At 44.2% G+C, this 13,885-nt stretch overlaps 1 protein-coding gene across 2 annotated transcripts in view; it reads left to right on the plus strand.

The window, feature by feature from the left end:
* The first annotated feature begins 530 nt into the window (after positions 1-530).
* LOC128874056 (transcription factor AP-2-epsilon) overlaps positions 531-13,885 on the plus strand; it is a 189,937-nt gene continuing 176,582 nt past the window's right edge. The window contains exons 1-2 of one of the 2 annotated variants that reach the window (XM_054118319.1): positions 531-1,014; positions 3,934-4,127. In XM_054118319.1, coding sequence (XP_053974294.1) covers positions 4,092-4,127 — 36 coding nt within the window. In that variant the 5' untranslated portion in view covers positions 531-1,014; positions 3,934-4,091. The other variant, XM_054118318.1, reaches the window with a different exon arrangement.

Below are 13,885 nucleotides of genomic sequence, written 5' to 3' on the forward strand. Positions count from 1 at the left end.
CCATTCCCGGCGGCGGGTTAGAGCAGGGAAGCCGCGCAGGGTCCGTCATGTGACTGGAGGCGGAGGCACCACACCCCCGTGGGGTGCAACGATGTAGGGGGAGGGTTCGGTCGGTGGACGCGCCGCAGGTGCGGGCGGGCGGGCGGGCTGACGAAGCCCGAAAGGGAGGATGAGGAGGTAGGGAGCGTGGTTTGCGAAGGGTGGCCGTCGGGAGGAGCTGGGGGGCGCCGCGGCGCCTCCGTTGCCCCGAGCGCAGTGCGACGTCGCGACGCGCCACGTGCGGTGGCAACACACACCGGGGGAAGGTACAACCAACGTACAAAAATCACTTTCTTCCTTCCCGTCGCGTATACGCCGCGCACGTCGTCGTTTCCATCCTCGTGCTCGCGCGCTTCTTGTCGTTTCCGTTGGCCACCCTCGACGGTTTTCGAAAATACCGCGCGGGGCCCGATCGCGGGCCGCAGCCGTCTAAGCAGTGAGAGAGGGTGTGTACGAAAGAAAGAGAGAGGGGGAACGAAAAGAAGGGGAGGGCAAGAGAGAGGCACGTCGAAGGACGGGGGCAGTATCGGCCGAGAAAAGACGTTAGGGAGAGGGGGAGTGAAATAGAGGATAAGAAGGGGATCGAGAAACTCGACGAGAAAGAGAGGAAGACGCGGGTTGCATTTCGAATTAGCCCCTGCTAATCTAAACGAGGATTAGGTTACCGGGACCACCCGCGTACGCGAGCCGAGTGTTCGCGTCGCGAAAAGAGCAGTTGTTCCGTACGACGGTATCGCGGTTCACGGTATCGCTGATTTCGAACGTTAAAGGTCGTTTCGATTTCGCGGTGTTTACTGCGACGTTCGTCCGCGAGGCCCCGAGGGCGAAAAGTTTGGAAACGCCGCGACATCTGGCACGAGCGCGAGCACGGTGACCACGGCTCGGTGTCGCGTCGCGACGTGCGCGCTTCCCTTGTGTTTCGCGAGTCGTCGACGCGGTGGATTCTACCGAGGCCACGGACACGAGTGAGAGGAGGTGAGTTGTAATTTTGCAGTCGTGTTTACGCGGTCTAGCGACGTACACCGGTTTCGATTTGGCAACGGGAAGCTTGGTGCTTGTTCCCTTTCGCGACCGGTCGCCGATACTCGCTTGCGTGTGCGGCTTGACGTTTACGTTTTCGCGCTCGACGGACGTTCAGAGAGGCTCGATTTGTGACGTTGTGATCTTGGACAGGGCCTTGGTGTGTTTGTACGTACCTGAAAGCTCCGATAATCGTCCAAGACGCCTGCGGTGTGAGTACCTGCGTTGCTTACATGTTTTACAATAACCAAACGGCGTTTAGGTTATTTTACGCGGAGAAGGTAGCGTCTTCTTCGAGTAGCGACTGTTGATTTCTTTGAGGGTGAATTTAAAATGGAGGACGTTGCTCTGATCGAATAAATTAACGTACAAATATGCTGTCTCACTTGGTGTATTTTAAAATTTATTGTGAATGTAAGTAATGGTAATTTTGGTACAAAAGCAAACGTATACGTGTTCGTCAATGTCCTTCGAGAGATTAGGAGCTTCATTTGCTAGTAAGCTTGTATTTGTTCAGAGTGAAATATAAATTGATCGTGAAACTTGGATATGTAGTTTTTCTTGAGTAACGAGTTAAAAGTTTCTTCTGTCGTCTTTTGTTTCTTATTCCAAACGTTTTGTTTGTGGGAAGATTCTGCTCGTCGTTGGTTCAACTCGGAGTTCTTCAAATTTGCTCAGACTCATTTTATTTTACGATATGTTACGGGAAGACATTCTTTCGCGGCTGGCTGGATTCTTAACTGAATTTTTTATTTCTGATAACGGAGTAGGCTTGAAGGCAAATTCATAATCTGGAGCAATCAGGTATATCGGCGTGAAAAGAACGCTACATGAGGATTCATGGTTTCGAATGACGTTTTATTTCCAACACTCGTGACTTCGATATTTTGCATCCAGTATAATGGTAAAATTATTAAGAAGCAGATTGTTAATTTTATTCAAAATGTCTATATGACGACGTATTCACCAATATTTCGACCTTTTTTTAATATCTTCTTCGAAAGTAAAGTGAAGAAATTTGCAACAAAATTGGCTTAAGATTACATCTTTCGAAATTAGAACCAAACGTTATTAAACTTTTCAAAGATCATCAACCTCAAGAAAAATTAAAATAAAAAATTTCACGTGGCTTATTATTTGTATACGGTAAATGAAAATTATAATAAGTATATTATTTTCGTGTTACACGTATCTAATAAAATTGTCCACAATCATGGGAACGGAATAATAATCGGCGTGTTTAAAAATCCATATAGTAACCGCGGACGAGCACCGATTATTCGCGTCGCCCCGGGTGTCGCGATACGAATAGCGATGAAATAGTTTGATGAAAAGCAGCGCGAATGCGGAGTCGCGATCATCGAGTACCCCGGACAGCTCTGGTTATCTTTTCGTTTTGTGAAAGTGCAATTAAAAAGCGGTCGTGCCACCTCGGGGAGCCGTATTTAACTTTGCTTAACTAAGTTCTCGATCCGTTGACGGAACGCCCCGGGGACTTGAAACGACGAGAGTGTAATTCACATTTTTTTTTTTCCTACGACTTTCAGTTTTCGTCCTTACCGTGTCCCGTATTTTTCTTGCCCGTTTGCGCGGCGAACTTTTCCCCGTTTTCTTTGCGGTCTTGTTTATAAATTTTCTTTCGTTTTCTTCGAGCCCATGAACGTTACAACGTTTCGTTTCACGTTGGACAAACCGCGTGCGTCGAGGTAATAGGAAATTTACGTGGATGTTTAATTATGCGAAGGACGAATTATTTTACTTCGATGTACGAGTAGTACAAAATACAATTTTTCAAAATTGTATAATAGAGTGTTCATATTTGTTTTGCGTTGTATTTGAATTTAATTACGCAAGCTGAAAGCTACCTAACTAGGCCGAATGTCCGTTTTCTCGGGTTTCGCGTCTCGACAACAGTGCGCGCCGCGCCCTCTTTCGCGAGTGTACTCCCCTCTCTCTTTCTCTCACGGGTTTTGCGTCTCAACAGCAGTGCGCTCTCTTTCGCGAGTGTACTCCCCTCTCTCTTTCTGGAACGGTGTTCTCTCTCAACGCCTCATTGTTGCCCGCTCCACCGTTCTTCGCGTGGCATTGTTGTTCATCGTGACTGGCCGGTCCTCTGCCGCTGTAACCCCCCATCCCGGACGAGCCCCCATATGTAGGAGTCTCAACGAAAAATAAGTTCATGTGAAAGTGTTTTTAATGGTTTCGATCTTTCACACGAACTGTCATGTACCGCTGCCCGGCACTCACATAAATGACATTTGATGTTTCAGAAAACGTTTCCCGTACATTTTTTCCTCTTACATTCGAATTGCGTTTAATCCCACAAAAATTTATCTTCTTTCAAAATAGCTTAAAATATCGTCACCAAAAAGTTATCTTTTTTTCCCATTTTTGGCCATTTGAATCATACTAGTCTATCACGTTACTCTTTAGATTATGTAACGAAAATAAATTTTCATTTTTCCTCCGTGAATACGGTAAAAAATATTTACTAAACTGTAAAATTCCCTTTATAATATAAATTCAAATAAATATCGTAGAACGCATAAATACAGATGCAGCTTTCATCTAATGGTGTATGTTCCCAGAAGCTTTTTTACAATGTTATATTATTTCCTTACAAAATTAGCTTGCAGTTAAGTAATACTGGGTCTAGACTACAAAAACCCGTTCACTAAACATCGAACAAAAAAATCATTACTGTACCCATAAAAATGCTGCAGAACGTTCTTTGACCTCCATCGAACGAATTCTGGTTAATATTTGAAATCTCTACCATTAAACAATTGCAATATGATCGGCAGTGTAGCTAATCTATAATAAACGAATCGTTAAATATTTAACATAGTTTCGATTCATTTAATAATGTTTCAGAACGTTGTTTGCACGCTGTCGAAGGCACCGACGGAAGATGCCGCCTGGCGATCTTCTCGGGACGTGAGTGAGAAGACCGATATCGATAAGGTGCCTCCTGGCGAAGCGTTCAGAGGGTCCACAACATTTTCACAACCACGGAGGACACTAACAACAACATGTCTTACCTAGCTCTGGACTCCAACGCGTGGCAGGTAAGTGTTAAATTTAGCTTTTATCTGGGAAATGTCTGTTACGAATATTCAAGATGTCTCAAACGTAACAGGACAGGGCTTCGTCATTTTTCAATATTGTAGAATATAATTTATTCAGTAGTATCTCGGTAGTAGACTCATCAATAGCTTTTGGATAATATCTTGCAAACAAAGTGATAACCAACAACGCTAATTATATAATTGATTAAAATTTATTACCTAATAGCATACTCGTAAATAAAGTTTTAGTTAAGAAACGTAAGTTATTTATGAATCAATCTAATATCTAGAAATTAATGTCAGCCTAGATTAATATTGCCGTAAAAAATCCTCTTCTGAGTTGGATATTCCATTTCTCAATAATCCTCTAATTAAAGCGTTAATAACTATATCAAAGAAACGAATCGAATCGTCGATGCTCGCGTCAACTCAAATAAGCTCGGTTGCCTTACGGCTGAAGGTCGGAGCACAGTTAATTGAAACACGAACCTATCACAGTTTTATTTTTCGCGAAAGAGCAATATCGTAAACCGCCCTGAGCGGGTTTTCCAAGATTGCCCAGTTGCGTGGCCTAATTCCGCGCGATTAGCATGGAGAGCTCGTGGTCGCGATGCAAGCGCAGTCGGACCCAGCAAACCGGCGCGGCCTTCCTACCTCGGGCATTCCTAATAAACGTCGTAGATCACCGAGAATGGATCAATCAACCCGACCAGGCGTCGGGACGCAGATCAGTCTGCGGTCAACCCGATCTTGTTGCTTAATTCTCGTATGTTCGAAGATATAACACAAAAATTCTCGTTTAGAGATATACAAAATTCTTGGAGATACGAGCGACGAACGCGAGTTAGTAACATTCAACACGGAATCGTTGAGACTCGAGGGTTGTCCTTCAGGGGTTGAAAATCTACGCTACGAAACGAGATCAGGAGTCGTGGTTCTTCAATTTTCAGCGCTACTAATTTAGACACTTACCCTATTACTGCCTCCTCGCTGTGTTTCGCTCTGCCGTTCGCTAGTACTCCTAATAACTTCGAATTGCCAGTCTCGGTGACCACTTAATTACGGTCGTTAATTGAATTATTAGAACCGTATATATCTTTCTAAAGAAATAAGAGTAAAAATATTTGATGCCGCTTATGAAGAAGATATATTATGATGAACACGGTACGACACACATTTTTGCTGATAAATTCCTTATTTTTAAATGAACTCGAGGTGAAAAATGTGTTGCAAAAGAATACTAAAATCATCAGCAGTATAATTAAACTAAATCCAAGTGTGATACTTCGTGCTGCACTCCACAAGCAAAAATAATTTCTCATACGCAATAATTATGAAAAATATTTAGAAAAGAACATTGAGCAAGATCATCATTTGGTAACGTTGGAATGAAACCAGCTGCGAATCGTTAGGTATCGAATCAAAGGCGTCCCTCAAAAAATGATCGCGCCAGATTTCGCAGGGCACGGAAGCAAAAACTGCCGTCACGGCGAAACGTTAATGAGACCGCGGGGAAAGCTAAAAAAGGTCGTTCGTGGGATGAAAAACATCGGTAATCGTCGAGACATATTCGACACAGTATGGCGCGTATCAGGATTTTCCCCTACGGTAGCCACGGAAATCACATAGCGACCGCAGGAAATGTAAGACCTCGACCATAGCGGATAACGGAAACAAGCTTAGGCAGACTCGGGCCCATATTGAATTATGCTGTTAGAGAACTTTGCTAGCTTTGCCTAGGTTACCTAAAAGACGGTAGTTTTGGCGCTGTAACCATCCCTTCCGGGTCCAGAGATTATACAGAGTTGGAGTACGTCTCTCCCTGTTCCCTTCAATTTCTATTCGCGAAGATACCGCTGGTTTACCGAATTTCATCAAACATTCTAACTTCTGTACTTCGTTTTGATTTATTTGCTAGTTGCAACATTTTCGAATCTTTCGAACGGGTATGGTGCTTGTGTTCCTTTAACTGCTGGATGAAAAGGGTCGATATATTTTTAAGACAATTACAAATTTTCGACCATCCTATCGTTCTATCAAGTGGTGAACACTCCCGCGTGACTGGTCTCGAGCAGATTTCGAGGTCGCCACCGAATAGGCCATAGCGACGAGGCTAGCGAAAAATAACAGCCAGCGAAAAGAGAGGTGGGAAAACAGAGACGTGGATGCAAGTATGAAACGAGGGAGGAAGAAAGGGAGTATTTGCACATTTTCCAATAAAGTATGATGCGGACGCGTGGCAAAGGCGAGTGGCTGGTTGTGTCTTTGCTTGAAATAACAGGGGGTGCACCATACGTGGAATTAATACTACGCTCCCACGTGTCGGATTTGTTACCCACCCTCCCGTCCCGCACGTTATCAGCGTCCATTCTCATCCTCGTCTGTGTTCCGGCTATCCGTTTGCTCCTCGCTTTGTCTTTCCCGGCTCAATGGGCGCAAACTATAGGAAAACCACGAAACCACGTGGTGTTCACCGAATAAACGCCACGGTAATAATTCATCGCGGTCGTAAGCGCGTGCACGCACGTGTACCGGTACAACCGTGTGCTTTCACTCGGTTTCAGAAGAGTTAAGACTCTCGAGCGTGCTTTCGTGTTCCCCGCATATTTGTCTTCGCTATCCACTCGACTTTCGCGCTCGTGTCGCGCGGAGAGGATGCGTGCTTCGGGTTCGATTAAGTGAACAACGCCTCGGTCGAGTTTTACGATTTCCCTAGAATCCCTTTGACGGTGTCAACGGCCTCCACATAAATCGTACCTGGCGCATTGTGGACGCTTGAATTATCTGCGGTTTCGTTGCAATTTTTTTATCTTTTTTTTTTTTTATTTTTATTTCAAACGAACACACGCGGTCGCTGCGACGAAATCGTCGGGGAGCAATGAGCGATTTCTCGTTCAATGGTGTATTGAAAGTTTAGCAGGTCGTATTATTTTTATTCGAGGTGTGGTCGAAGGAAATAGGTACAGATAGAACCAATTAGAGTTTTTCGATATCACAGTAAAGTCTCCGCAAATGCACAAATATCTCTATCGTAAATGGACTGAAACCATCCCCACCACTGGGGGTATACCCCTTAGGGGTTAAGAAGTGTACGTCATCCCACCGATAAATTAAAACTATTTGCCAAAATGTTGATATATTAGCGTGCGACCTGAAAGTTAACTTTTATTCTAAAATGTGACCGGTGCACTTACCTAAAGTCGAAGCATCAACAAAAAAGGTACTTGACCCGGTTAACGGAAGTGCAACGCAAACGTTTGTCCCTCGCGTACCACGCTCGATTACGTTGATTATTTGTCGCTCCATCTTGGCCTAATGCGTGATTCAGTGCTTTGCATGGCGAACGAGGCAGGAACAGTTGGTGGCTACATCAAAAACCCGGCGCACTTCAAAGTTGCCAGAGCTCACGAGGCATCGAGAGAATTGGGGGTGGTGGTTCGTTTGGGCGGCGTGCGGAGTAATGGAGGGTAAGAAAGAAGAGGAAGGGTGAACGAAAAATAAATGATACCCGAATTAGCGTAATCGTGTGATGGTTTCACGAGGGAGATCCTCGCGCAACTCATGGGGTATCGCGCGGGGGTCGGGGGGAACGGAAATTGAATTTCGATTTCATTCTGGCGTTTGTCGGTGCCCCGGCTTGGAGATTTGTAGATTGCGCGACTGCCAAACATTTTCACGCGAATCTTGCGCGGCCATAAATCGTTTCGTCGATAGAAATGTAGCAGCAATTTGTTCTTAAAATTGTTTTCGCTACAGGACGTTGGCGAACGCGTCACTTCGGAAAAATCTCTCCAATCGTTCGAGCGACGCGTTAATAAAATCCAACGAGGAAACGTCGCCGTGACTTCTACCGCGAACGTCGACCTCGACAGTTTGTTTATTTCTTTGATACGTCGCCGGACGTATCCTCTGGACATAAGCTCTGTTAAACGCGTATGTTGTCGAAAACATAAACGAGTATTGTTCGTGAACAGTCCACGGGGCAGCGGGTTTTTATTTATTTTGCCGGAGAGACACACCGGCGTGCACTATGCTACGCTTTGTTAGCGTTCAAACTTCGACGCAGAGCGAAACAGGAATTCTCTAAAACATAGGTGGATGATGTTCAGTAATTACAGTTCCACGGGCGAGTCACGTTCGCGGCATGCCGCACGCAAAGGGTTGAATAAAAGATGATGAGCTGATGTTGGCCGAGCCACGGCGATGCCAAACATCCGCGATAACTCCCCCCCTCCTTACTCACTGAAAACGTTGGTTAACCCAGTGACAATGCGGAGAGCGAGGTCCATTGTCACCCCCATCGGACACAAAGGGCTGCGGCACTTTGTCCGTGGGCGCTTATATACACCGAGTATGTCACGAGATACATTCCTCTATAATGCAGAAGGTAAACTCAGTTGCACGCGTTTCCACGGCGCGTTGCAATTCTCCAGCGAGAGATAACTTTCGCGACATTTGACGTAAACGGCGAAGAAACGCGGAACAAGCTGGAATAAACGATACCAGGAGGGCGGACGAGAGGGATGAGAAGGTGGATCGCGATAGAAACAGTAAGAATTATTATTTCGGAGGATTCGATTTTTTTTTTAGATTGAAAAATTATAATTCGGGAACGTCCACGCTATTTCGTTTTTATTCAAATCCTTCGTGCGTGTTTTATTATCGTCGGTAGTTGAAACGCGAAGAAGGAAATATATTCCTGTTTCATTTCTAAGAAGTTTCGTCACCCAAGTTTGATTCCACTTTTAAAAAAATCTTAAATTTAAGCGTCAAAGCAGTTGGTATAGTCAACTTTGTCGCTCGTCTCGCGAAAGGAGTTTCACGGTCGATTAAAGCGTCGAAGGGAAATTCGCGAAAAGGAAGAAGGCCGGGGCAGGTGTCGCGTACCTTCCGCAACAATAATTTTTCTAGACCGTTTTTCATTTGGCACGAACGTCAGACGCGACGCGCCGTGATCAGTCAAGCGACGTCGGCTTGTGTTTTAGTCTTTAACCCGTTCTGCTTCCAGTAATTAAGACTCGAGCATAAAAAAAAGGAGGGAGAGAGCCGAAGGAAGAAAAGGAGGGTGGAGGATAGGACGCGAAGCGAGCGTGTATAGGGGGAAGAGAAGGGCAGAAATAGAGGAACGGGTGGGTTGTAGGTGGCGTAGGGTGGTTAGAGATAAAGGTGGGGCATCGAGGAGAGACGGAAGGGCTCGGGGAAGGGGGAAGGTGAACGTCGAGGGAGGGAGGGTGGGGTTGGCTGTACGATGACATGCTCCTTTGTTCTGCCCTTTTGCGGAAGACACCGTAGCGAGTAGCATTTGCAAGCACAAAGAGAAATAATGACTAGTCCAGTGTTCAACTAATATTTGCTTCCAACTTTTCCCGAGATTTTTCCTCCGAGAATGCTTCCCTTTGTCACTCGTGAGAGCCGGTAGACACGACGTTGACGACGCTGGCCCGATTCGGCTCGTCAGAAGAGTGCCCCGCTAGTGGCGGAGGATCCCGCGTCGTTGCAGAAAAGCTAGGCTTAAGACGGACTAGTGTCCACCGTCTGTCGTCGTCTTGTGTACCCTGAAACAAAGGATTTCAGATTTTTCTTTCTTCCCTTTTGCCCGGTCGTACGTTGCCAACCGTGTGTTCGTTTTCCTTTTGCATATCCAAGAGACGCCGCACGTAGCTACGCGCGACACTCTTCGTTTACATCCGCTCGCGTTTAATTTTTATTCTCTGCCTTTCGGCTGTCGGAGCTATACGTCGTCTGGGCCTTCATCTGCCGTGGTACTTTCGCGATATTCTCGTCATTGCGACTTCTTAACCCGATTCGTCCGATTTAGAGTTTACGAGTCGAGGAGAATGGAGGATAGAAATGACTTGTCGTAGTCGAGGTGTCGAGGTGTCGTAGTTAATCTATAAATTTAATATTTTATTATTTATTTATACACCATTTCCAATAGAGATGACGAAGTATCGTCTGTAGATATCTCACGGATCAGGGATTGAATTCTCGGGTTCTCCTGCTAGCGACGACCTTTTTACGTCTCTCGGAAACACGAGGTCCCAAACTATGCGTCGGTAGAAGGGTGTCCATGGGATCCACCCTATATCTAGTTTAGTGGTCCTGGTTTTTCGAGGGTGGTAGTTGCTGGTCGCGATGGTGGTGGTGAAATCGAGTTAGCCAAATTAACCATGAAATAGACTCTCTCCGCCCTAGTGTCTGTCTATCTCGTCAGCCGCTCGTGTCGTTCGCATCGTTCCACGACCACTAACCAAAGCTAACCAGTCCCGCAGGGCTTTTTAGGGCAACGCAAAATTGAAGTATCGGGACCAAAGAAAACGCGTAAGCACCGTTCTGCATCGCGTTCACGGCTATCTTGGATTATCAGTGCTACTGTCGATGACAGATGATTACCACAAACGATTAGAAATGTGTGTTCTTCCTTTTTTTTTTTTTTTCGTTAGTGTATCAAATTGCAGGAATATATTCGAGTCGTTTGGGCTAACGAGACAATTTTTCGTGTTTCGTTAAATATTAAATAATACAATTCAATCTGACAAAATAATAGAACAATTTTATATTGCTGGAATACGTATTTACACCAGAGGATTTACACCATCCCCCGAAAAGTATTCTCACATCTCTAATGGTCTAACGAAAATTCGAGAGACTCCGGTTCATTACGATCGTTAATTACATATTAATAATATTCGAAGTATCTCGCGCAGTCCGGGCCGCATTAAAGAAGTCCTACGCAGTTCAATAACCCAAGTGAACATCTCTCGGGCTTGATTCATGGGCACGATGATCCCATTGACAAATAAGAAGGACGCGGGTCGGCCTTTTTCTCATTAGCGGCACTTTGAACTAACCCGCCCACGTTATGACAAACTAGATTAATTTTCTGTCCAAAAGGGACCGCCCTCTCGATCGTTTGTTACGAAATTTCAACTGTCAGAAATCGCTCCGTCGTTGGCTGCAGCTCTTGTAACGTAAAAACCGAAGTTTAACTCGGAAATAAAATTGTTCGTTCCATTTATGGAGTAGCTTGTTCTACCTGTTTATTTAACACTCGGCTAGCTTCACGTTTTCCTTAAACTTACATTTTCATTTACTATTATCTCTACATACTATTTTATATATTATTCTTACAAAACCAAAATGTCGAAATCAATGAAATAACGAACTTCGTATATATAGGTACATTGCAATGTCCATCAGGTCGAGACTTGGATTTTGTATTTAGATAGATTGCAACAGATATTAGATTGAAGAATTGATTACTTTGGTTAACTACTCTCGCATTAGAAACATCACCCCAGAATTATTTTTCTTTTCCTCTCCACAGGAAATGTCAGTATCGATACTTGAAATCAGCACACGTACCCGCGACAGGTAGTAATAAAAATCTCCGATGCTCCTGACCGTACACGACACGCTTTAAATCATTTCGTCGCACGCGTTGTCCGACGGTTTAATGCTGGGTGTGTTCCTAATAACTTTAATTAACTCCAGAAGTCGTTATCGACGCATCGACGTAACGTGCAACGTGCACGCGAGCGCGCCTAGAGTGTACGCGCATGAAACGATATATCCCGTAAGCGATACTAAACGGCGGACCATCGACGCCGTAAAAGTGGCCGAGGGGAGGTGGACGTTTTCATTGTAAAAATCGGGATCCGGTTAAAAATATTCAAAGGTGGGAGCGATGGCCTTAGAGGGGTTTATAACTCACGTCAGGCAGGTAATTAGCCGCTTTTGCCCAGCTGTAATGGACCCGCTAAGGCACTAAGCGAGACCCTTAACTTATTTAAATGAACTGGTAACCCATGTCCATGTCCAACGTGAGCCAGACACGAGGCAATATAGAAAAACCATTTATAAGGGCACTATTCCGGATGTCTAAGACGCTTTAACTTTCGTTTTGCTATACTTTGGACTTCGCAGCCATCAGGCGATCTATTTTTTCGTGTCGACAGGTAACGCAACAACATGTACAGCGTTGGTCCTGTTTAGTTGGTTTTTCACGCGACTGCCAGCTCGTTTAGGTAATTCCGCTCGCGTTAAAAAGCTCCCGACGATCACTGCCGCGGTGAAATCTTAATGAACAATTATCGTACGCTGCCGCTCTAAACCTCTACGATTGACTCGTTCTATTTTCATGAATTATTCGAGTCGTTTCGATGGATTGCGAAATCACGGACGATGTTACGACTCAAGGTTTGTGCAAGTATTAGTCTCGGAGTGAAATATTCATTAAGGAGGTAATTACGTTGCTTACGGAATATCTAGATGTCGAGGAAGCCGAGTGTGTTGTTCATTACGAAGTTAGTTATTCTGTTAGTTATTTTAAGACTAGATTATTGCTTCGTGTAGGCTATATGGTTATAATTGTTGTATGTCGTGAAAGAAGGACAGGAAGTAATTGTTTAAATTGCTTTACAAAATACAAAGATCAAAATTATCGTGGACGATTTTCGGGAGCGAATTCCAAGTGTTTGTTGGCCACTTCTGCGTCTTTAAACGCGCGAGCCGTGCATTGATTTGTTTTCGATGGAATTTAGGGACGTGTCCAAAGGGCGAATATTGATTTTATGTTCGGCTGTAAAAGTGTGATTTGAATTTTGATTGCGGGCTGGGAGAGATCGCGTAACAGGATAGTGCACGCTTTGCCAGACGCACAAGAGCCCTTCAACCGACGCTTACTCGACTGGAAAATTGAAGGAATACACTTTTAAAGTGCCGAACTCGAAATCCTCGTGACCGAATGGAACTTGCATTCGAGAGGGAAAGCTGTGTGTTTATTTCAATTGATGAAATTGCGTCTAAAAATATTTATTCTGCAGCTAGAAAAATAAGAAAATATTAATTCCTTGGTTGTAAATCCTTCTTCGCGTGTTTATTTCTGCAGGAAACTGTCGCATATTTAATTTTACGCGTATAATATTATTATGCATAATAATATACCGTTTCTCTGATCACGTTGATTACGGGAACCGTCTCCGATCGATCTTTTATTCCGTTTTGTCTAATTTGGTATTCGGAGTGTTTTATTTTACGCATTCTTAATAAGAAAATAAAAATGAAGCGACCGTCACGACGTAGGCGTTTTTCTAGGCGAATCATCTGGGCTCGATTACGATCTTCAGCGAGGCATAATTCGATAATGATACGAGAGCACCGATTTTATCGTCAAAGCATGCTAATTTCGCTTTTGTCGTAACCCAAGATGCCTATAATCTGTGGGAACATAAGAATAGAGATTAAAATATCGTCATAGATCTCTTTCATTATGGGGACCGAGGCTCTAGTTTTCTATTGTCAACTCACACTTTGTAATAATAACCGGATATTCTCACTGTTTCTTTTTTTTTCCGGGGAGATCATCGTTAAATTACTATGTACCCAGCAATTCGTAATTAAGCATAGCGCCAGTGCTTCGGATCAATCGCAATAGAAACAAATAAACCGAATCTTGTAACACATTAACACGTGAAACGAATTTCCGATGAAAATTTATACGAGTAAGAAGTGGAAATAATACGTGTCACGAGCGTAATAATTTTTGCTGATATTAACATGTGTCGTGAGCGTTAATTTATTAATTTATTTCACCGTCATAATACTCGATACGCGGAGCGTCGATAAAAATTAATTTGGTACGCGGGGTAATTTAAAGATTGATGGAGTAATAACGCCGCGCAAGTAGGCTAAAGGTATATTATTTCACTCTGAGGTGTCATTTCATTTATCGGTGTCAGTCAACGTTCGTTATGATA

Source organism: Hylaeus volcanicus, chromosome 3, assembly GCF_026283585.1.
Source record: "Hylaeus volcanicus isolate JK05 chromosome 3, UHH_iyHylVolc1.0_haploid, whole genome shotgun sequence".
Lineage (NCBI taxonomy): Eukaryota > Metazoa > Arthropoda > Insecta > Hymenoptera > Colletidae > Hylaeus > Hylaeus volcanicus.